The sequence below is a fragment of the Peromyscus maniculatus genome, chromosome 3, assembly GCF_049852395.1.
Source record: "Peromyscus maniculatus bairdii isolate BWxNUB_F1_BW_parent chromosome 3, HU_Pman_BW_mat_3.1, whole genome shotgun sequence".
NCBI classification, from domain to species: Eukaryota; Metazoa; Chordata; class Mammalia; order Rodentia; family Cricetidae; genus Peromyscus; species Peromyscus maniculatus.
In genome coordinates this window covers 27,880,452-27,903,077 of record NC_134854.1, presented here as the reverse complement: position 1 = coordinate 27,903,077, position 22,626 = coordinate 27,880,452, and the positions used below count along the sequence as shown (strand labels likewise).

At 41.9% G+C, this 22,626-nt stretch overlaps 1 protein-coding gene across 15 annotated transcripts in view; it reads left to right on the top strand.

The window, feature by feature from the left end:
• Adam22 (ADAM metallopeptidase domain 22) overlaps positions 1-22,626 on the top strand; it is a 217,931-nt gene that overhangs the window by 12,252 nt on the left and 183,053 nt on the right. For all 15 annotated transcript variants that reach the window (XR_013049715.1, XM_076566282.1, XM_076566281.1 and 12 more), the window contains exon 3: positions 20,113-20,189. Coding sequence is in view for 14 of the 15 variants with exons in the window: in XM_076566282.1 (XP_076422397.1) it covers positions 20,113-20,189 (77 nt within the window). In the remaining variant the exon portion in view is untranslated. The remainder of the gene's footprint in view (positions 1-20,112; positions 20,190-22,626) is intronic.

The following is a 22,626-nucleotide window of genomic DNA, read 5'->3' as shown; positions in this document are numbered from 1 at the left end:
GGGGTCACCAGGCTTGGGGGCAAGCACCTTGACTTTCTGAGCCATCACTATATCTCTGCATCTCCCTTTTATTTTTGGAGATCTCGCCATGTAGCTCAGACTAGTCTTGAACTCTCGTTTCTTGTCCTTGTCTCTACCCCTCACATCCCAGGATTACAGGTATGAACACATTCTGGCCTAACTTACTTTAATGTTGAAGATATATATTAATATAAGATGTTTTAATATTTTTAAATATATGAGGTGGTTACCCACATGGTACACCAGGAGATCTCCATGTTTCTTAAAGAGCTGCACATACTAATTTAATTCTGGAAAAGAAACCATAGAGGACAATACTTTAGTCTAAATAGTTTCATGTGTTTATAGTGTAGTGTGAATGGAGGATCTGAAAATAAGGTTCAAGTGTAAGAGACATTCAGGAGTTGTACAGAGACTATATCATATTAAAGGATGCAGCAGTTCAAACATCATTCTGAAGAACTAAACTCCTTAGCCATCTTTATGACTTCAAGTAATCTTTGATAATCTCAGAAACAGAGGAATTCATATATATATATATATATATATATATTTGCATTCTGTTTATTTAGAGTTGTGTAGGCACATGTGTACCATGGTACCTGTAGAGGTCAGAGGATCAGCTCTCTTCTTCCATCATGTGGGTCCGGAGGATCAGACTCAGATCATCAACCTTGGTGGCAAGCACCTTTCCCACTGAGCTGGCTCACTGGCCCCTTTTTAAAAGACAGCTTTTTGTTTCTGTAGATTTGCCTATTCTAGATGCTTCAAATAATCTTCACTGCTTTCCCTTAGCATGACATTTTCAGCACTGATCCGTGTTATAGCCCGTGTACTTCATTCCTTCTTATTGTTGAGTAATATCCAATTATTTATTCATCATCTTGGTAAACATTTCTATTAATTAAAGTCTTTCATTATGAGTAGCAATGCTATGAATATCTGCGTGAAAGATTGCATGTGCACACATGGAAATATGAGCATGTCACAGAGCAGAATGTGTGTTGTAAAACAATTACCTTGCTACATGTGATAGGACGCTTTTTGTTTTTCCACGTTCTATTTCACATTTCCTGAAACCCCTGGCCATGATACGTTATGGTGATTTTATGGTGGGGGTGGGGTGGGGGGACCCTGGGCCCTGCTGCTGCACACTGCTCCAGTCCCTGGAGTTTTCTTTCAGTTATTTATTCATTTATTTATTTATTCTAATTAAGAACTTTGTTGTGAAACAATTCCTGTACCATAAAATTTCCCCCTTTAAATGTATAATTTCATCTTTTAAAAAAATATAGCTTTTAGCAAGCTTGTAGTCATTTTCAGTGTGTTATTTTTCCTCTTTAGCGGGTGGGGCTCCCCGGTTTTTGTCACAGCAGCGTTTGTGGGTGATCTTCATTTCTCAGCTCAGGTTCTGATCGACAGGACTCTGGGCTAGTGTTGGATGAAGCCTTCAGCTTAGCTGGACCAGTTCCATTTCTTTGCAGTGGATTCTCATATTTAATAAATATTTCAACACTTAATCAATCAGCCATGTGTTCCCAGATTTCTAACAGTTTTCAACAAACACTCTTTCCAAAATCTGTTATTCCCGAGTTAATTGTTTGTATTATTTCCCTTAAGAAATAATTAGGTTAGAAAAAGCCCGTATGCTTTTCCTTTAGCATCATATGTTCATCGGGAGGAAAGCTCCAAGTGTGCCTAGTATTGTTGCTGCTCCTGGTACTGGTGTGTGTGCCCTTGAGCGCGTGCGTGTGCGTGCGTGTGCGTGCATGCGTGTGTGTGTGTGTGTGTGTGTGTGTGTGTGTGTGTGTGATGGAATGTTTCCTCTCTGTGAGGCCTTTGGGTCAGGCTTGGGCCTCACACTTCCCTTGCAGAGAGACATGACTTGCTTTCTTTGCACTTCTATCCACGTGCAGTTGGGCGTGCCAGGAACGTCTCAGCCATTAACCCCACCTTCTCATGGTCCCTGCTCTCTGCAGTCTAGTGTCACTACAAGTGCAGATCCCTGGTTTGTCTCTTTGTCCTTATATCCTTGCAAACCATGAGAACGGAGGAGACTGGAAAGTATGGAATAGACTTGGAGTCGTGTTCCTTTTGAACAAAGTTTTGACTTCACAGCTCTGTGGTCTACAATTAAAATTTTCCTTTTTCTCTGACAAGATCTTGCTGTGTTTCCTTGGCTAGCCTACTGCTTGTTTTATCACCCAGGCTGTCCTCAAACTTCCTACAACTCCTCTGTCTCAGCTTACTGAATACTGGGACCATAGCCACGTGCCATTGATTCTCTGTTATTCCACAATAACATACGCACATGTGTGTGCATATGTCCGTGTGCATGTGTGTGATAATTACATTTTAGGAGTTTGTATGTGAACTGACATCCATTTAATTCACTTCATTGATACTTACTGAGGATGAACTATATGGCAGGAACTGTTCCAGGCCCTTGGATTATGTCGGTGACTACTTTTGTCTTTATTTGAGGTCCATATTTTAGCAGGTGTTTTCTCTGACAGGCGGTCCTATGGGAAAGAGAACAGCATGGCAGTGGGGTTTATAGTCTCAGGATGGCAGAGTAGCATGAAGGCACAGGCTGTAATTTCTTTTTCAGTGTTGGAGACTGAATTTCGGACTTGAGCGTGTTAGGCCAGCACTCTGTCATTGCAGTAGTGCTCAGCCCATGTTGTAATTGTTAGTAGGTGGTCCACGAGGCCTCCGAGAAGACCCTGGAAGGTGGGAAATGAACCAGACAGGCATCCAAGAGGAGCATTCCCGTAGGACGACTCCAAGGCTTAAATGTGTCTGTCAGTAGCAAGATGGCCATTCTCAAGAAGGTGGTGCTTGCCAGGCATGGTGGCACAGTCTTTAATCCTAGTCCTCAGGAGGCCAAGATGAGCAGATCTCTGTGAGTTCAAGGCCAGCCTGATCTACATGGAGAGTTCTGGGTCAGAACTAAAGAGTGAGACTCTATCTCAAAAACAAACAAACAAATAAGCAAGAAACAGACTATCACTACCCCCCACCACCACACACAGAAGGTGGGATGGGAAAATGTCTGTTTTATTTTGTGATAGGCCCTTGATATTTAGCCTTGGTTGGCCTGGCTCTCAGAGCCCAGACTGGACTCAACCTTTGCTGATTCTCCTGCTTCTACCTGCTGACTCTTGTAAATATAGGTGTGTGCCACCACGGCTAACAGGAAAGTCTTACTAGGGGATGGTATTTGTGATTATCCTTATCTGTGGCTGGCGGGTGGTAGTGGTGTTTGGAATAATTCTTACCTTTAGAGCTATTTTTAGTGTCATCCCTGTAATCTTAGAATACTGGATAATCTCACCAAAAAGACCAAGTAGATGTTCACTAGGGTCTTTGGATGTGATCCAGTCCCCTACGTGTCCCCCAGTTTCACAACATAACACATCTGGGTTCTTCTCTGTGTAGCCATATTATTTTTGTGCTGTTAAATACTTACATTTCACGGTTAATACGTGCATGGAAATAAGCTTACCCTTTTGTGTTTGTAGATATTTCAGGGCTAACTTGCTGTAAGAGCTTGCTAAGTAGCATATACTTTTTACTGTGCATAAAAGATGAGAAGGATGCTTCTAACTCACCTTTGAACATATTCTGTTTCACAAAGGGAGGAAGTAGACATAAATTGCATTAAGACACTTTTATTAGCTGTCTAAGGGGGAAACAAGATGATTCAGCATTGGAACAGACTGCAATAGGAGTTGAGAAACTATCTGAAAAGCTTAAATAGGGCCGTAGCTTCATGGGAGAGTGTGTGCCCAGGCTGTACTAGTCCCAGCATTCAATCTCTACCACCACAAAAATGAACAAACAGATAAAAAAAAAAACCTTTTATAAAACAGACTCATCAATCAGTTTTCACAATGGAAGAATGAATCACATTTGAGGCTCCCTAAGACTCTGTATTCCACCCTCCTCCCCTGTCCTGTAGATAATGCATATTACAGACTTTACAGTGGAGTCACTTCTGAACTCAATAGCAAACTATATGGGACTAAAGAAATTTGCAATCACAGTGAGTAGCATGCATATGCCGATAAGGACTATACTCTCTATGACAATGGTATTGCTTATAAGTAACAAACCAATAAGGTAGTTTTTATGAAAGCAACATTTACTATAGTCCTGAGAAGTACTTCACCCTTTTGGCTAATTACTGTTTATAAGTCAACTTTTCTTCAAGTCATCATCATCCTATAACAGTTGTCAGAGTTGAAATTTAAAGTGAGCAAGCACTCTGTGCCAAGCAGGCTGCCAAGCACTTGGGGCACAGAGGCGCTTGGTGCTGTGTTGAGAGTGGAAGGTGGTGCAGCTGAATGAGATGGACCTCTCAGATAGGGGCGAGAGGGATTGGCAGCTAGAAGCAACAAGGGAAGCAAAAATAGTCTGACCCCTGACTCCAGAAGAAATTTTGTTCACATATGCTTAGTCTCTTACTGCTTACCTGGCAGACTAACATGCCATTCATCTTTGTCCCGAAACTGTTCAGTCTTCACAGCGTCCCAGGGGTTGCTACTTAATAAATTCAAAGCCCGAGGCATAGAAAGCTTCAATAACTTACCCAGGATCACTCATTATAGGAAGGGATAGAGCTGGGATTTAAGAAGGAAATGTGGCTCTAGAATCTGGAATTCTAACCACTGTTCCAATGTAACTTTTCTCAGTTATTGTACAGCAGGAAAGCTCTTTGGGGCCAAACATTTTTATATTACTGCCTTGCATAACAGAACCATGCCTTTTCAGACAGAAGAGGTCCGTGGGCAGGACCTTGTCTTCCTCGGAGTCCACTGTCGTGTTCATGGAGTCCTTGGCACACCTTGCATCCAGGCTTGCTGGCTGTGGGGAAGATGGCGGACATTCCAGGAAGGTCACAGAAGGACAGAGGTGGTGTAGTGGCAGTTTGCTGAGGATGCTGGTCTGGAGAATGCTTGGCTCAGGAGACTTTGCCAGGAGGCAATTTCTGAGAAACTCAGTGGGGGAGGTACGGAGAGACTACCTACATGACTTTGGGAAGTGAATAAGTGCTCCTTAGGGATGATTTAATATATTAAATGAAACGCGACCTCTGTGGTACTTTAAAGTGTTCATTTGCTTAGAGCAACAAGAAGTAAACTATCATAAAACCCAACCTGGCTTTTTCCTTTGAAAAAAGAATCAAAATTCCTGTAGGACTCCCTTTTTTAACTCAGTATGTCACAAGCATGGAGTCCTCATAAAATTATTCTAATTGGCCCCCTAGTAGAGGCAAGAACTCGGGATCATGGTTTACTCAACTTTGTATCAAAGCACTAAACATACAGAGACCCAGATCTCACTGGGGAAAGACAACATACAGCATCCCAGGCCCTGTTGTATTTGCAGTTTTGTTAAGGTTCAGTGTCTGAGCAGACAGAGAAGATGGCTCCAGTCCAGCTCTGGGCTCAGCGGTTCTGCCATCCTGCCCTAATCAGGCCCTGGCTCCCAATTATTTTTATTTGGTTTTCCTTTCTGTCTCTGACACTATGGTGCCCACATTCTACCAACCTTTGACATGAAATTGTTTCTGTTACCAGTTGGTTTCACGCCAGAAGCAAAGCATGGTCAGGCTAACAGTGTCCTTCCCTTTTTGTGTTCAGGCATGAGGTCGTGATGTTAATGACAAATCTTGAGGATTATGGGCTTTGTGCCCTTGGAGAAGGATGTCTTTCAGAGCTAACAGGATGTTGGCCTGTGGTTCTGACTACCTAGCAGTAGGTACTGTGAGCATGTCCTAGAAGCCCCTAGGAAGGCTCACATCTTTCATTATTTAGAATACTAGTTATTCCTTTTATTTACAGCTCTTTCTAGGTGGGCTCAGCAAGTTACAGAATTTGCTCCTTCCAAATTTAGTTGGCTACATACTTTTCTTGCCCTAATTTTTATGTATGTTCACACATGTATGTATGTACATACTAGCATTGTGAGATATAAATTGATTTGTAGAATTTTCTTGTGTTTCATAAAACAGTATCTTTTAGTGTTTTCTATTTCAAGAGAGAATTGAGACTCAGCGTATTTTTATTTTTTGGTTTTTTTGAGACAGAGTTTTTCTGTGTAGTCCTGGCTGTCCTGGAACTTGCTCTGTAGACCAGGCTGGTCTTGAACTCAGAGATTCACCTGCTTCTGTCTCCCAAGTGCTGGGATTAAAGGTGTGCACCACCACCACCTAGTGTATTTTTAAAATGCATTCTACTTTTCCAGGGTAAACGTTTAGTGCTTAGGGTTAAGTGACCAGATTGCTCTTTCTGTGCTAGAAGCCATTAGTGACTTTCTTCAGTAAATAATAGAAGTGTGAATAAAATTAGTTTCTAGAGTTTCTTTCTTTGTCTATTATACAACTGAATAATTTCATTATTTTGCTGTCCCTTAGATTTTTGACACCATGTCTGTGAACTTTTATTCATTGGAACTTTTTCCACGTAGGTTTTTGTATTTGTTTGTTTGTTTGTTTTGAGACAGGGTCTTACACTGTAGCCCAGGCTATCGTAGAACTGATATAATTCAAGCTCACATCAAACCTATGTCATTTTCTTACCTTCTATGTGCTGAGGTTTGGGGCATATACCACCATGCCTGGCTTCATTAATATTTTTAAAGGTAGAGTCTCTGAAAGTACTATTCACCAGATATAAGTAAACTAAGTTTTTTAAATTAACATTTATGTTTTACTTTAAACATATATGGTAGAGAGATTCTTCGTTTTCCCTTTAACTTAATGGAAAGGGTTACTCTTCAAGCAGTTTGGAGATGCCAGCTGGTAGTATGTGGAAACCAATCAATTATATGTTAGGAGTAAATTTATGTCATACTTACTGTTTTAGTTCCTTGCTATGTTCTGCCTGTGGCTGTGTTCAATAAATCCATGCTTTTAAGGCATTTTTTTTTGTCATAGATGACTGATATTCTGATGTCTCTCTCCCATCACTCTTACACATACACATGTGTATATATGCATGCACATACACACATGCACATACACACGTCCACACGGTTTTCATTCTCTTCTTCCATTACTGTGGTAATTGGGTAATTGAGATGACTATTGTGCCTTCTTCATCCTACCACCTGGGAGGTAAAAATTCGGATGTCTTTGCAGTGGCCCTTGTTTCTAGAGCTCTGTCATGTCATACCACAGGGAAGACAGCTTTTGGTGGTTGCTGGAGGGTTACAGATGAAAATACTCCAGTAATATCATTGTTGCTGTAGATCATGACAGACCACCATGATGACTCTTCTTCCCCAGGACAAATTTTGCTCCTTTAAATTTTTCTTGGATTATTTCTTGAGCACATTCAAGGAAACTTTTTGGACAGTTGGGATATGTAGTAAAGAAGGAATCTGGTTCTTTTAAAGGTGAGTGTGTGTGTGTGCATGCATGCATATGTGTATGGGCATGTGCAAAAAGTCCTCCAGAGTTACATAGTTTTATTTTCTAGCCGGAGAAGAGTGAGCAAAGGCTAACCCCGCGGGGATTTGTCTCCTAAAAAGGTGCAGTAGAAATGGTGGATGCCCGCCACTTGCCATGAGGTTTTGTTCAGTGATGCTCCCGAGTTTTCTTTCCCCAGACACTGGAGACAGCCCCTCGGCGTAAGTCATCCTAATGCTCAGGCACCTCGAGTATCTGTAAGCAAGATGAAATCATGCAATCAAAGAAAAAGACAGAGTCGAGGGGCCGGAATAAACCTCGCTGTGAAGAACTCACCACTCTTAGCTCTCCTCCGTGGAGCCGGCCCGTTTCTGGTGTTGCCTCCAGGGCAGATTGTGACCTAGCTGGCAGATGCAGCTCTTCTTTATCAGTTTGCCTTTGGAATTGTTGGCTTCGGGGCTCATTATTCATTTTAAAGTGTGGTAGCTTAACTGCTCACTCATCTTCCTTCCTCTGGTTTTTCCCCTGTCTTTATTTAGCATTCCCGACTTGCATTATTCTCCACCGCAAGTCTTTTCACCGCAACTCAACCTTTTACGTTTTTCTCACAACACTGTAATTATGGCTGTTTCCAGTCCTCGCATGTGAGAAGAAGGTGGAAGGTAGGAAGTTTGCCTGACTCCATTTTCAATCACATGTCAAGCCCGCTGTGGGCTGGGAAGAGCTCTCATCTCATCTCCAGGTCTCTCCTGCACTGAAGAGCATCACGTCCCCAGTGCCGCACCTGAGGGATTTTGTCTGCTGATTTTCTTGGGGCTCCTTATGCTCCTGTTTAATTACAGTGTTGTTCCTAGGTTACTAAGTATCTCAAACGTCTTCTTTGACCTTCGGAATTATGTGAGTAAGCATTTTCTTGTTCAGGCCTGGAATTAAAGGTCTAGTAATGGGCAGCTAATGGCTGAGATGATTGAGAGAATGATTTCTCAGAAGATAGCTGAGGCATAAATAGGTAATGAGGCTGCCTGGCTTCCTGAATGGAGAGATGAGAAATGGGAGCTGGTGCCAGGGTCGGCACAGTCTGTCTTCCTGCTTGTTGGAACAGGGGGCCACTGGAGAAAAGGACCCCAGGATCCAGGAAATCAGAGTCCAGGGCTGTCAATGCTCTCAGAACTCTGGGGAACCCAGTAAGGCTGATGCAGGGAATGTCTCTGAAGAAGTCATCTCCTTCGACATCTATACAACATAACCTTTGTCCTTCAATAGAAAACCCCAAAATAAGAGCAGTGGGTGATGTTTATATCACTTGTTAAAAAATCCACATTCAGTAGAGTCAACAAGAACCGAAGTTTGACTTGGAAAGCAAGGAGGAGGGAGTAATCGGCAAAACAGAGGAAAGGGAGCTGAGTGGTCGAGAAACATCTCTACAAGGACCTGGGCAGATTGTCTACCCCAAAGGAGATATTCAGTAAACTTGGTGTTGGTTCTTCTTTTTTTAAATAAAATGGCAAAGAATTGAATCTCCATGTTATTTATCAAAGAGTTCCCCATGTGACTCCACAATGTGCCCAGGTTTCTACTTCCCTTTTCCTTCTCTTCCTTAAATAAAAACTTTAAGACTTCTGTTATTTTGGTTGAACTCAGCAAAGTTTAGGTAGAAAATTTTGAGAGGGCTATATATTTTATATTATGTTATATTACTTGTAAGAAATACTTGGGAGAGTTGACTCTGATGTAATCTTGTATCTCAGCATGAAGGTTAAAACTGGGATATTTGAAGCTGTGCATTTGAAGCCACCCTGGGCTGTATAGCAAGTACAAAGCCAGTTAGGGATAGACAGTGAAACTCTGTCAAGAACACAATTTAGTAAATCAGTAAGTAGATGTGGACCATCAGTTTTCAAAGGTAAACTTGTGTTATTGTTGTTCATAAATAGCAAAGGGAAGGGATGGGAAATTCTGTATATTGAATATCTATTACCACAAAGACCTTCACATCCATTTCTTAGTGCTCTTGGGATAAACTGCATGTCTTAGATGATTTAGAATGGTGACTTTTGATCTGGCCACACCTTACACTCACATGGTACCACTGTCAAAAATGCAATCATCCTATTTTACTATAGACCAAATAAACCAGAGCCTCAGAGTCCACAGCACAGGCTTTAGTGCTTTTATGTGGCTAGTGTTGAGATGTTTCTCCATGCCCACAGTTTAGGCCTGACCTCCCACAACCATGCTCTCTGACTGCGTTCCAGCATTTCTCATGATTTCCTTGTGCTGACTGTACCTGATTTTTGTGCCTTTATCAGTCCTTTAAGGTGTATTTAAAAACAGGTGTATTTAACCTGTTTTTTCAGTCTGAGAATCACCATGTCATCCCAGGGTAGCCTGCAGAGGGTGGACTGGTGTTGTAGCTCATATGATTATGGCACATAGACATATTTTATAGTCATTTGGTAGCTTTTGACTGAGTTTTTTGGGGGTGGAGGATGCGAGGACCACATCCCACTCATTTTTGTATCCCCAGGGCTTCACTGTGGTCAAAACTCTAAAGGCTGAATGGACCCACTGATTTGTAACAAGTCCACAGAGTGTGCATTATTGCTTCTGCTCTTTCAGAGATGAACACTTTTAGGTCAGAGATTCTAAAAGACCCGTTCTAGTTTATTCACTTGTAAATGAAAGCCTCAGATTTCAACCCAGATCAGCTCTTTCGAGTTCATTCTCAAGAGCATGGTTTTTGCTGTTGTTTGCTTTGTTTCCTCTGGTCTCTAATGACCTGCTGGCAGGCACTGTTTTGAGTTTTGTAATAGTGATGCAGATGACTGGATTAAAAGGACAGGTTGGTTAAAGATGCTGTGTAAATTAGATGCAGTGTATGACAGAGTTTATGAAAACTGTCGGCATGATTGAGTTGGCCAGACAGAAAACAGAGCTGTATTTATCAGAGTCATCTATACAGAAATGGGAGTCATGTCTCTTATTTCTCACGTATGTTGTGTTAGTGTGCTCTCCTAGCTGCTGCCTTGTAGCTCCGTTCTTCACACGGTTGTCTTCTGTCTCAGCTGCCTGGTTACTCTTACTCATGTGGCCGCACAAATGCAACGGTGAAGCATGGCCATCTTGGTGAATCGGAGTTTTAGTCTCAGTCCTCTGACAAAAGTTTGCTTGAGGCGATGGGTGAGGGTGAAAGAGAGGCTGTTGTTTATGGCATCAAAACAGGGCTTAATATGTGCAAGGTTACTTGCTGTTGGTGGTCTGTTGTGAAGCTGAGGATATTAGACTTCCGGGAGTCCCTTCAGTGTCGGCACTCAAGTGGCACAGAACTCAGGAAACCAGAGTAGCTAAAGGTTCTGCTGTACACCTCAGTTCTTCTTTTAATAATGTGAATTACTTTTACAATTTTGTTGCATAATACCATTAGGTTGGTAATCCTCCCAATCCATTACTAGTCATTGGTTTGTTTTCAGGTTGACGTTAACTTAAGAACCTTCTTTTTTTTTTTTTTTTTTTTTATTGTCAAAGTTCTGATTTTCACGAATGTTCTAGTGTCAGTTTATTTTTTTTTAAGTTACTAATAAGACAGTCTTGAAAATTAATTTTTAACCTCTGGCATGTGTGGGTTGGCTCTGGTTTGTTGACTCCAGACTGTGTCAAGAGAAAAGGACAGGCTGCCAAGGAGCTGAACTTGTAGGGAACGAGGTATTGTGTTAACTTTGCGCTTCAGTTTTGGCTGTTTCTGTGAATAATAAACAGGTCTCAATCTGGAGATCATGTCAAGTTCCATAGGTCCCACAATTCTGTGATTCATTTATGAAATTAGAAATTAAAATTAGTTTTATATAATTACACTGATTTATTAAGATTTCTTGCCATTTGGATAGCTTGAAAAAATATTGTTGCATTTCCTTCTGCATCTTTTGTCTCACAGCTGCTTCTGTGGATTGTTAGCCACATTCTGCCATACCTGTGTCAACTTCTTGTTGGAAAGTGGAAACCTACTTATGTTTTTAACTGTAATTTCAATTTCTCGGCTTGTAATTGGATTGGTCTTAGAGCATGTTTTGTGTGTCAGCTGAGGTAACATGGACTTTCCTAATGTAAACAGAGTTGTAAAATAGAAGTACAAAACTTATTTTTCATGTTTGGTTTTCTTTCTGTAGGCCCTAGAACGTACATCTCAGAGCATTCTCATGTCTCTAAAGATATTCCTATCATAATAAGCACTCACCAGAAATTATGAAAACCTGGGTACCCATCCAAACCACAGAATGACAGCAAGGAGCTGACGTGTGGTGGAGAGGCCTCCTGGGAGCTGGGTGCCCGGCCTGCCACCAGCTGGTGCGCTTGGAAATGATTTTTACCCATACGTGCCTCATCTTTTCTGTTTGTAAAATAAAAGTATCCTATTGAGTTTTAAGAATCTTTTCAATATTATTCTGTAACTCTGGAGTGTTTAACAGTTTTTAAAATAAATGAAGTACTAGGGATTTAGGTGGTAGAATTCTTGCCTAGCTTATGCAAAGTCCTGGTTCAATCCCCAGCACCACCCAAGAAAGAAAACAAAAAACAAACAAACAAAAAACCAACCAAACCAGAATTTGTTCTTACATAATAATTTTTTTTTCCTTTTTTGTTTTTTCAAGACAGGGTTTCTTTGTGTAGTTTTGGTGCCTGTCCTGGATCTCACTCTGTAGTCCAGGCTGGCCTCAAACTCACAGAGATCCACCTGGCTCTGTCTCCCGAGTGCTGGTATTAAAGGTGTGTGCCACCACCGCCCAGCCCTTACATAATGATTTGAATAAGTACATTTTTATAAAATTTTATTTTCAAATATCCCTCAGATGTAGTCATTGTCATGGTCGTTTTTGTCTTCTCCTCCCCCTCCTCCCCTTCCTCCCCCTCCCCCTCCTCCCCCTCCTCCCTCCTCCTTCTCCCCCCCCCCCCAGCCCCCTCCTTCTCCTTTTCTTTGGAGGTTGAGTTCAGAACCTAAGGAAGCGCCTATTTCTTCTCTCTGGACGGCTTATATACCAACATGTGAAGTCGGCTCCCCGATACTAGAACATCATACAGAATGCCAGGAAATTATGCTTGCACTTGTCTTACTGCAAGTTTGCTTTGCTTGTGTTGTGGATGCGTGAGGTTTGGCTGTGTTTCTCAAAGGTTGGGAGTGGAAGCATGGCCCCCACAGTGGCGGTGCTGAGGTGGTGAGACCTGTGAAATATAGGGCTGGGGGTAGCGGCCAGATTCAGGTAGGCCTCCCCTGGTTGAGTTAGTCTTCATGGGAGCGTTTTGTTTTGTTTTTGAGACAGGATCTCACTATGTAGCTCTGGCTGGCCTGGAACTTGCTGTGTAGACCAGGCTGGCCCCAAATTCAAAGAGATCTACCTGGCTTTGTGTCCTAGTCCCAAGAGTGTGGGTTTAAACGCGTATGCCGTCATGCCTGACCCACGGAGGTGGGGTTTTCAAAAAATGAGGCCATCCTATACCTTTGGCCCCTTCTGAATGTTGCAGGCTCCTTTTCTGCCTCTTCACCACGTGTTACAACTCAGCCTCTTGTGGACTCAGGTGTCAGGCCGTTTGGACTTTTCACCCATCAGAATTGTGAACAACATAATCCTATATTTTTATCCATTGCCCAGAGTCATGTGTTTTGTTATAGCAACACAAAACAGACTAATAGTTCCTGAAGACCTGCATGAACAATTTAGTTTTGGGGATGTCACAAGTGTCGGTCCTACTGCTCTGCGTGCCTGGATTTTAGTCCAGCTGTGCAGGAAAATGCCACCTCACTCTGGTTCAATGAGCTTATTGGAGCTGTTTTTCTAACTGCTCGAAAGCAGCGCCAGGGACTCTGTCTCAGTTCCCTATTGAGGTTGTCACACATTACTCAAAACTTAGTGTCTTAAAACAATAAAAAAAAATACAGTCTTATAGTTCTGGGGGATCTTATAAAGCTAATTGGAAAGGATTGTCTGTACTGTGTTCCTTCAGGAGGCCTTTTTTCCAAAACATTTTACGTGTACACAGAGGTCAGAGGACAACTTGACTTCTCCTTCTGCCACATGGGTCCCAGGGATTAGACTCAGGTCACAAGCTTGGCAGCAAGTACCTTCAGCCACTGCTATCTTGTTGGCTCAGCCTTTGGAGGCTGCTTGTGTTCCCTGGTCATCCCGCCAACCTCAGATGGCTCAGTTCTCTACTTCCATCCCCGCGTCTTCTCTGTGGCTTCTTTGCCCCCTCTTTTAAAGATAGATGTTAGCAGACAGGACCCACCCATGTGATCCAGGATAATCCCCCTTTAAGTCTTCACCTTAATCGTTGCTTTGCAGGATCCCTCTTTCTGTCTAAGGCAATGTGTTCACAGTCTTGGGACAAGAATGTGGACTTGTGCAGGCCTGGTGTTCTTCTAAATGCCTTCTAGACATTGCTGGTGCCTCACTGAGTCACACCTCAGAAGGGTCTTCTAAGACCACCTTAGGACCCTCATCCACTCTGGTCTAAGATCACATTGCCTAATTTTATCAACTCTTAAAAGAGTGGACTTATTTTCTAAACTTATTTTTAATCTCATTAATAAGTCACTTTCTGTCTTCCTCTAGTAGGCAGGTAGAGCTTAGGGGGAAGTGTGTTCAATTGATCATTCTGAATATGGTCTGTGAAAACCATCCCACATTAGAATTGTATTAAGTAATACACACTTAAAAAATTGAACCTTAGTTAAAATAAGCTTTCTTTGTATTTTCTTTGAATTTAAGTGTCTCCTTGGAACCCCACTGAGGCCTGTAAAATTAAAAAAAAAAAAAAAAAACAGAAGTAAAAAGGAACTGTAGGAAGAATATTGTGTAAAAATCACTGAATTGTTCTGTGCAAAATGAATGGAACTAGAGGACATTATGTTAACTGAGGTAAGCCAGACAGAAAGTCAAGTACTTTATCTTGTGTTTCTCACATATGGCAGTTTAAAATGTTAGTCTAGAGGAGGAGGAGGAGGAATAATAATAATTATTAGAGGCTGGGAAGAGGAGTGAAAGGAGACTGTGGGAGGCTGGATAACAGGCACCAAACGCACTGGAGGGAGTCATGAGCTCCGGTTCTGCTGTGCTGGAGGGTGATGATAGTTCACAGTAAGCGTTACACAGTTTCTGAAAACGGAGAAGAGCAGAGCTCAGAGGCTCCAAACATTAAGAAATGGCAAGGAGATGGAAATGCTAATCACCCTGATAAGATTTTATAAATGTTTTGAAATATCACATTATACCTCATACAGATATACAAATATCACATGTTAATTAAAAAGGAAAAAAGAGTCAGGTGGTGGTGGTGTGTGCCTTTAATCCCAGCACTCGGGAGGCAGAGACAGGTGGATCTCTGAGTTCGAAGCCAGCCTGGTCTACAGAGTTCCAGGACAGCCAGGGTTGATACACAGAGAAACCTTGTCTTACAACACCCTCCCCCCAAAAAAACCTCCCCCAAAAAAATAAAAAGGAAAAAAGAATTAGAATTAAAAAACAGTAAACACACTAAGAGACCACGGATGCCAACCCAGACTATTATACCCAGCAAAACTCTTAATCACCATAGGTGGAGTAAACAAAATATTCCAGGATAAAACCAGATTTAATCAATACCTGTCTACAAACCCAGCCCTACAGAAAGCACTAGAAGGGAAAATTCAACCCAAAGAAGCTAAACACATCCATGAAAAATCAAGCAATAGATAATCCCACACCAACATACACCACAGAAGAAACAAGCTGGTGTAGCTATCCTAATATCTAGAGAAAAAGGATGTTTCAAAAGAGAAGAAGTCTTGTGGCAATGCCTCAGTGGTCCAGGTAACTACCAGAACTCGGAAAAGTTGGTTGAATTTGGGATTGACTGGGAGGCCAAAGATTTAAAAAGCAGAAGATTCTCTCAAGACACAAGTTGTGTGATAATAGTGTGTTTTGTGTGTGTGAATGAGAATTTGTAAAATGTTGAATTTTAGGCTTCGACAATCATTGTCAGTGCAGATTAAGCTGCAAGTATTTATGCTTTAAAACTTAAATTATAAAGCTAGTTACATCTTTCTAACAACTAGTTTTAATGTTTATGAGCATATTTTACCTACATTACCTTTTCAGGATGTTGAGAAAGATTCATCACAAGCAAAGGCTGGAGGCTGGGGGCTAGATGGTTTTGAGGAAGAGGTCTTGGTGGACTCTTTCATAGAGCAAAGGGAAGCAATGCCTTCTGGGAAATGAGCTAAGTTTTAATCTAGTCTTTAGGATTAGATGTCAAAAACAAAAATATTAAGGAAAGGAAAACCTAATTGATCTTTGAAGTATTGTTATATGGAATTGAGTGGGACTTTTGAGGTCTTTCTTCCAGAAAACAAGGACTTGGTTGTCAGGCCTATAATAGGCCTAAACCTTGGTGCCATGTAGTTGTACTTAAATCATTTCAATGGAAAGTGTCTTAGTGATTGGAACTTCTAGTGCAGTTTGGAGTTCTTCCATTTGAAAAATGTGATATTTGCATGGGATTGTTTGAATCTTGTTTTCTAGTCCCTCCCCATGACCACCCTCATAGTCTGAAGGTAGATGTTATATTTTCTTTTTCAGAGCTGCTTCTTATTTGGGGCTACTTTTTTTTTTTAATTGAGGCGTAATTCATAAAAGGGTATATTGTTTTGATGAGACTTTTTACAACTGTGGCTGGATGTCTTTCTTTAGTCTTCCAAGAAGGGCCATTTTACTTTTTTAGAGTTACTTTTTAAAGTCATGAGGTCAACAACTTGGACTACTATGCATGTAAGTGCTAATGCAAATTAAAGCCCAAGTTGAGCTCCAGCAGCAGTTCATTCTATGGTGACAGTGAGAGAACACTTTGCCTGTTAGGATACTGTTACTCGTGGACTGAAATGCTGAAGAAACCCCTCCCCCTATTTTGTTTTTTGCAAAAATCAAGGTATATTCTAGGGTTTCCTGGTTGACCTCAACAGATAAACTGAGATGATAGTCTTAGTTCAGAAATGATCTGAGTGTAGATTTACAGTCTACTTGTACAGCTGGCTAAGTGAGATTGCTTTCACAGTTCTGCATGTATCCCATCGGCTCCCCATTAGTCACTGAACTCTTAAAACTGGTATTGTAACATTATTACAATGTTTTGCGCCAATTTTATAAACTTTACAGTACAATATGTGTTCCTTTTCTGAGGCAAACCAAAGGTATATTTCTCAAGGTTCTGCTGCTATCAGCAGCGTTGATGGAGGATTTTTTATACATTTGTAATAGATAGAAATAAACCAGAAAAAAAAGAAGAAGAAAAAAGTGGTGGAGGAAAAGGTGAACACTGCAAAAATACTCAAAAGGGCTGAGAGTTGCAAACGCCAAGATTGGCTTTGCATAGTAAATGGAATAGAACAGCTCTGAACTATAGCTTACTTTTCCTGGTTTGGTCTGACAGAATGATTGAATGCTTTTGTACAAAATTCAGAGCCTTAAAAACAAGGATTTGGTGAGATTGTAAAATGGTGTGCCACTTTGGCAAAACAGTCTGGTGGTTGGTCAAAATGCAAAACATTGTTACTCTGTTACTCAACAATTCTACCCTTAGGAATATAACCTCAAACTACTGAAAATGTGCACCTATGAAACATGTACATGAAAGTTTACAGCAGTGTGTTGCTAATAGTAAAAAAGTTAAAACAACTCAAATAGCTATCAAATACTGGAGAGAAATAAAATGTGGCTTATTCATACAATAGAATATTATTAAGACATAAAAATGAATGAGAAACTGACAGATTAAATGACTTTGGTGAACCTTCATAATTTCATTTGTAGATCTTTCCATTTCTAATTTATAAATACATTTGGGGTTATAAATTATAAATATACTGCCTCCTGTCAACATTGTATACTTCTATTTGATGATTTCTGTGTCAAATATTATATGGAAATGTTTCCAAGTATTTTCTGTATTAACTGTGAATGAATAGAACAAAATAAATTGCCTGTGATGGAAAAAAAAAAAAAAAACAGTAAACACGGGGCTGGAGAGATGGCTCAGCGGTTAAGGGCACTGACTGTTCTTCCAGAGGTCCTGAGTTCAATTCCCAGCAACCACATGGTGGCTCACAACCATCTGTAATGAGATCTGGTGCCCCTTCTGGCCTGCAAACATACATGCTATATACATAATAAATAAATAAATCTTTTAAAAAAAACAGTAAACACTTTGCTAAAAATAATAGTAGCATTACCTTGGTTTGAGCCATCATCCCGATGTGGCCTGTTCACCACAGATTTATGGTGTTAGCATTTCTAATTCAGGGGAGACTGAGATAAAAGCTATCATAGTCACACAGGGACCTAGGAAGAATGGAAGAAGGAAAGGTTCATTTTAATTGAGACATCAATTCTGGTAAGTAGGGCTTTCCTGATGCTGTTCCCAAAACATGGTCTGAACTTTAGGAAACCCGGGGAGCTTTTAGGCAGAAAGAACACTGTCTATCGACATGGTATTAAGAGTGAGCAGGCCTAATGGGAAGCCTGCATTTCAGAAAGCAGGTCATTTGTAGTTGTATCATTGTTCACTTAGGCATCTAGGTGATTAATAAAACAGCCTCCAGTAGCCACTCAGGAAATACTGAGTGAGTTCCTGCTGTGGTCAGTGCCGAGTCTCTGATATCACTCTGACCTGCAGTGAGGAGAGGGAGATGGAGACTTGATGGGAGAGCAGTGTTGTGGACTGAATTGTGCTCCCTGGAAGTTCATGTGTTGGAACCCTTACCCAATGTGATTGTACATGAAGACAGGGCTTTAAAAGAGGTTATCAGGCTGGGGGTCCCTAACCCAAGAGGACTCATATTCTCAGATGGGGAAGTGCCTGAGAGTGCACACAGACTGTGTGAGGACATGGTGAGGCCACAGAGAGGCCTTGTAGAAACTGAATCTGCCTTTGTCCATGGACAACTGCCCTCCAGAACTGTGAATACGAAGATCTCTGTTGTGTAAACCACCTGTCTGTGGTCTTGTCTTAGGGCCTCTGTGGCAGGTTCTAGAAGAGCTGCTGACCCGAGTCCTGAGATTCAGATTGGGTTGTTTTCAGGAAACTGCCCAGGTCAAGAGTCTGGTTTGAAAAGCTCTCAGCAGAAGTCGTGAGTAAAAGTAGTGTTGTTCTTTTGAGTTAAAGAGTAGATGGAAGAAGTCAGCATGGATAAGGTGTGGGGAGGTGCTTGGGAGCCCAGAGCACTGTGCCAGGGCACTGGGGAGGCAGGTGTGGAGCGTCTTGAAATGTGGGGACTGGATGGGGGTCTTTGGTAAAGTAGAGAATGTGCGGCTTCCACTGGGTTTTCAGTTGTGGTGTGTGGTAGCGGTAGAGCTTAGAGTAAGGGGCACCTCCAAGGACCTGGTAAAGAAAGAGGAAGCCAGGGCTTGGTGGGCGTTGGAGTTAGCTGAGCAGAGTGAGGCAGTTAGGTTTGTCCGTGAAGAGGCTGAAGGGTATCTGAGCACTTGGTCCTGGTTAGGGCAGGACTGGTGTTACAGCCACTGCTGAGCAGGAGTCTCCAGCCCACGTTCTTTCAAATACTGTTCCATGGGAAAAGCGCCAGAAGGCATTGTTATTGCTAACCAGGCCCTCTCTTTTCACCCAGTCCCGAGTGTACCGAATGTGAAGTCCAGGGCTGCTTGCGGCCCCTCTGAGGTCCCTTCCTATGATGCTGCTTCTCAGGGACCAGCAGCACTGTCAGCCTCATTTACTGCACAAGGTGGCTGAGGTGAGGATAGCTCTAAAATAATGCACATTGTTTCTCCTAATAATAGCAATTATACATGCTTACTTTAGAAATTAGGTACATATGAGAAAAAAAACCCTCAAGAATACACAAACATATAAACAGAATAAAAACCAGGGAATTCATAGTCTGTTGTTTAGAGGTAGCCACTATTGGTATTGGGGAGTGAAATGGAATAGGCTGTTTTCTTTCTTTCCAGTTTAGTCTCATGATCATTCATAATGCGAATATTAACATGATCACTGGGTCCTTTTGGAGCCCCTGCTGATTGTCCGTCAGCGGTCATAGGATGGCACAGTAAACAGTGACTGTTTTTGTCACAGAAACATTTGGGGGATGATATTCTTAGTACATACAAAGGCTTAAGTTTGTGCTTAGAAATATGTGGCAGCTTCTCTGAAATTAGGTTTCACAAATTACATCTGTCATGCTATTTTAAAATTATATATTAAAGGTTTGATAAAAAAAGGAGTTTTAATTGTAGTTTAAATGTCTTCCTTGTAAATAGATGGTATTCGCTGTATTATTTTACTCTTGAATGAAGTACAGTTTCCTTTTGGAAGGTACAAAGCTTAACTTTAAAAGAGCGGCTCGGAGACTGGGGAGCCAGTCTACTGAGGTGGAGCTGGATAGGCATTGTTCCAAGACTCGAGACAAAGCAGGACAGTAGGCCCTTTGTCCCGGCTGGATGGTGATTACCTTTGGATTGGTGGCGGCTTGGCTCCCAGGAGGGCACACAATTTTGCTTTATTCCGCTGCCATTTATCTTCCTGTGGAATTGCTCTCTTGTTTGTGATACTATGAGCCTTTCAGAGTGACTGCAAGAAATTCTCAGTAATGAACGAATCACCACAGCAACTATAAATGTTTTACCTTTTTGATATTGCAGCTGACTCATGTGGACAAGGCAAGCTTCCAGGTGGATGCCTTTGGAACATCCTTCATTCTTGATGTCCGGCTAAACCAGTAAGTGCTTCCGGAGTTGTCTTCACTATAATTAAGTGATCTAGTGACTTTCAAGAAATAAATGTGCATTGGAAGTTGAACGGCTTTAATAGATAGATAACTTTTACACATATGTAATGGAAGGTAGGAGTTCTTCTGGCATTTTGTATAAGAATATTTATGATTGAGCTTCCTATAGATTATTTAAATATACTGAAGGCAGTAAAGGTTCTTTCTCTGTGTGTGTGTGTGCTTGTATGTGTACATGCTCATGTATACACCAGTTCACTGGTGTGCAGGTGGATGTGGAGGACAGAGGACAGCTTCGGATCTGTCCTCCTTAAATAAAACAAAATATGTATTTGGTGTGTGTGTGCACATGTGTGCACTCACTCCCAGGTGCCTGCTGTGATGCTTGTGTGGAGGTCAGAGGACAAGTGGAAGTTGGTTCTTACCATGTGGGTCGCAGCCATCGAAATCAGAGCCTCAGGCTTGGTGGCAGGCACTTTTGCCTGCTGGACCGAGGAGCCATCTTATCGACCTTTTTGTTACTTTAGAGAGACAGAGGCCAGGCGGTGGTGGTGCATGCTTTTAATCCCAGCACTTGGGAGGCAGAGGTAGGCAGGGCTCAGCAAGTTAGACGCTAGCCTGGTCTATAAACCATGTTCCAGGACAGCCAGGACTGTTACACAGAGAAATCCTGTCTCGCGAGAGCGAGAGCGAGCGAGCGAGAGAGAGAGCGAGAGAGAGAGCGAGAGAGAGAGCGAGAGAGAGAGAGAGAGAGAGACCAAACAAACCCTGCCTTGAAAAAAAAAAGAAATAAAGAGTGTGAGAGAGAGACAAAGTCTCTTCATCAAAGGGGTATTTACTCATGTACATTTTTCCCAACTTGCTCATGTTCTTTGAAGAATTCTGGTACAAAAACTTGCATTTTCTGAGGAAGATACACATATGACCGCAATACTGAGAGAAAAGTAGATTTTTTTTTGTGATATTAACCTGAAAATACTAGACATTTTTCTTTTTGGCCTGGGATCTATACTAAATGTAGGTGGCAGGTAGCTATTTTCTTTAAAAATTGTTCTTTATTCTTGAATTTCATACATGTGTACAATGAAACATGATCATATTTACCTTATTTTCCCACTCCTACAACATCTGTATTCCTCATAGTCCCTCAACACATCCTTTTCCTGACTTCACACCTATCTCCCTCTTAAATTACCCACTAAATCCAGTTAAGACTGTCCATATATGCATGGCTGACCACTGGAACACAGGAACCCTACCAGTGGCCACATCTCCGAAAAGATTGTCCCTGCCTCAGCAACTACTAACTACCAATAACTGCTTAATAATCCCCTGTGGTACCTACACTGGGATTTTGGCTGGCTTGATCTTTTGTAAGACTTATGTGGGTAGCTGCAGCTGCTGTGAGTCTGTGAGTCCAATAGCTCTGCTACGTCTGCATCTTAGTCACTGTTCTGTTGCTGGGAAGAGACACTATGACCAAGGCAACTCTTAGAAAGGAAACATTTGACTGAGGCTTGCTCACAGTTTCAGAGGTTATTCCATTATCATCATGGTGAGGAGCATGGCAGTAGGCAAGCATACTTGATGCTGGAGAAGTAGCCGAGAGTTCTCTACCCTAATCTGCAGGCGGCAGGGCCCAGAGAAGTGCCTGGTCTGGTGGGAGCTTTTTGAAACCTCCAAGCCACATTTCACACAAATGTGTGACCTCCAGTGACACATTTCCTTCAGCAAGGCCACACCTCCTAATCCTTCTAATCCCTCTCACATAGGGCCACTTCCTGGTGACTAAGCATTCTAATATCTGAGTCTAATATATGGAGGCCACTCTTATTCAAACCGCCACAGTCTAGAAGACAGCGTTCATAGCGCCCCTCCCCAGCTTCCAACTCTTACATTCTTCCTACCTCATCTTCCAAGATGCTCCCTGAGTGTATGTTTATGTAGGGGTGGGGGTGGTAATGTAGCTATCCGGTTAGGAATGATACCAGTCCCTTATTCTCAGCACTTTACCAGGCATGCATCTTCCCATTGACGGTTGCCCACTAAAAAAGAAGCTTCTGTGACTGAAATTAAGAGCAGCCAGGATCTGTGGGTACAAACACATAAACATAAATATTTAGAAAGTACTTTAACAGTGTAGCCATTTAGCGAAATAGCAGTAGAGGGTTCTTTTCAGGGCCAGTTGCCTCCCAGCCATGGGCTTTTGTCCAGGATCACAGTACCAGCAAAGAAACGTCACCTTGTGGAGCAGACCTGAAATCCAGTCAGGAAGTTATTACTTACCCCATAACAGCTGTGTCGCTCACTATTGGGCCACTGGGCACATCCTGCCTGGCAGGTTGGTCTTGCAGCACGCTGAGTCCAGCTCCGGGTAAGGCCGTGGATGTATTTTCTCCCCACCAGCCTGTGTAATATCTTCCCACAT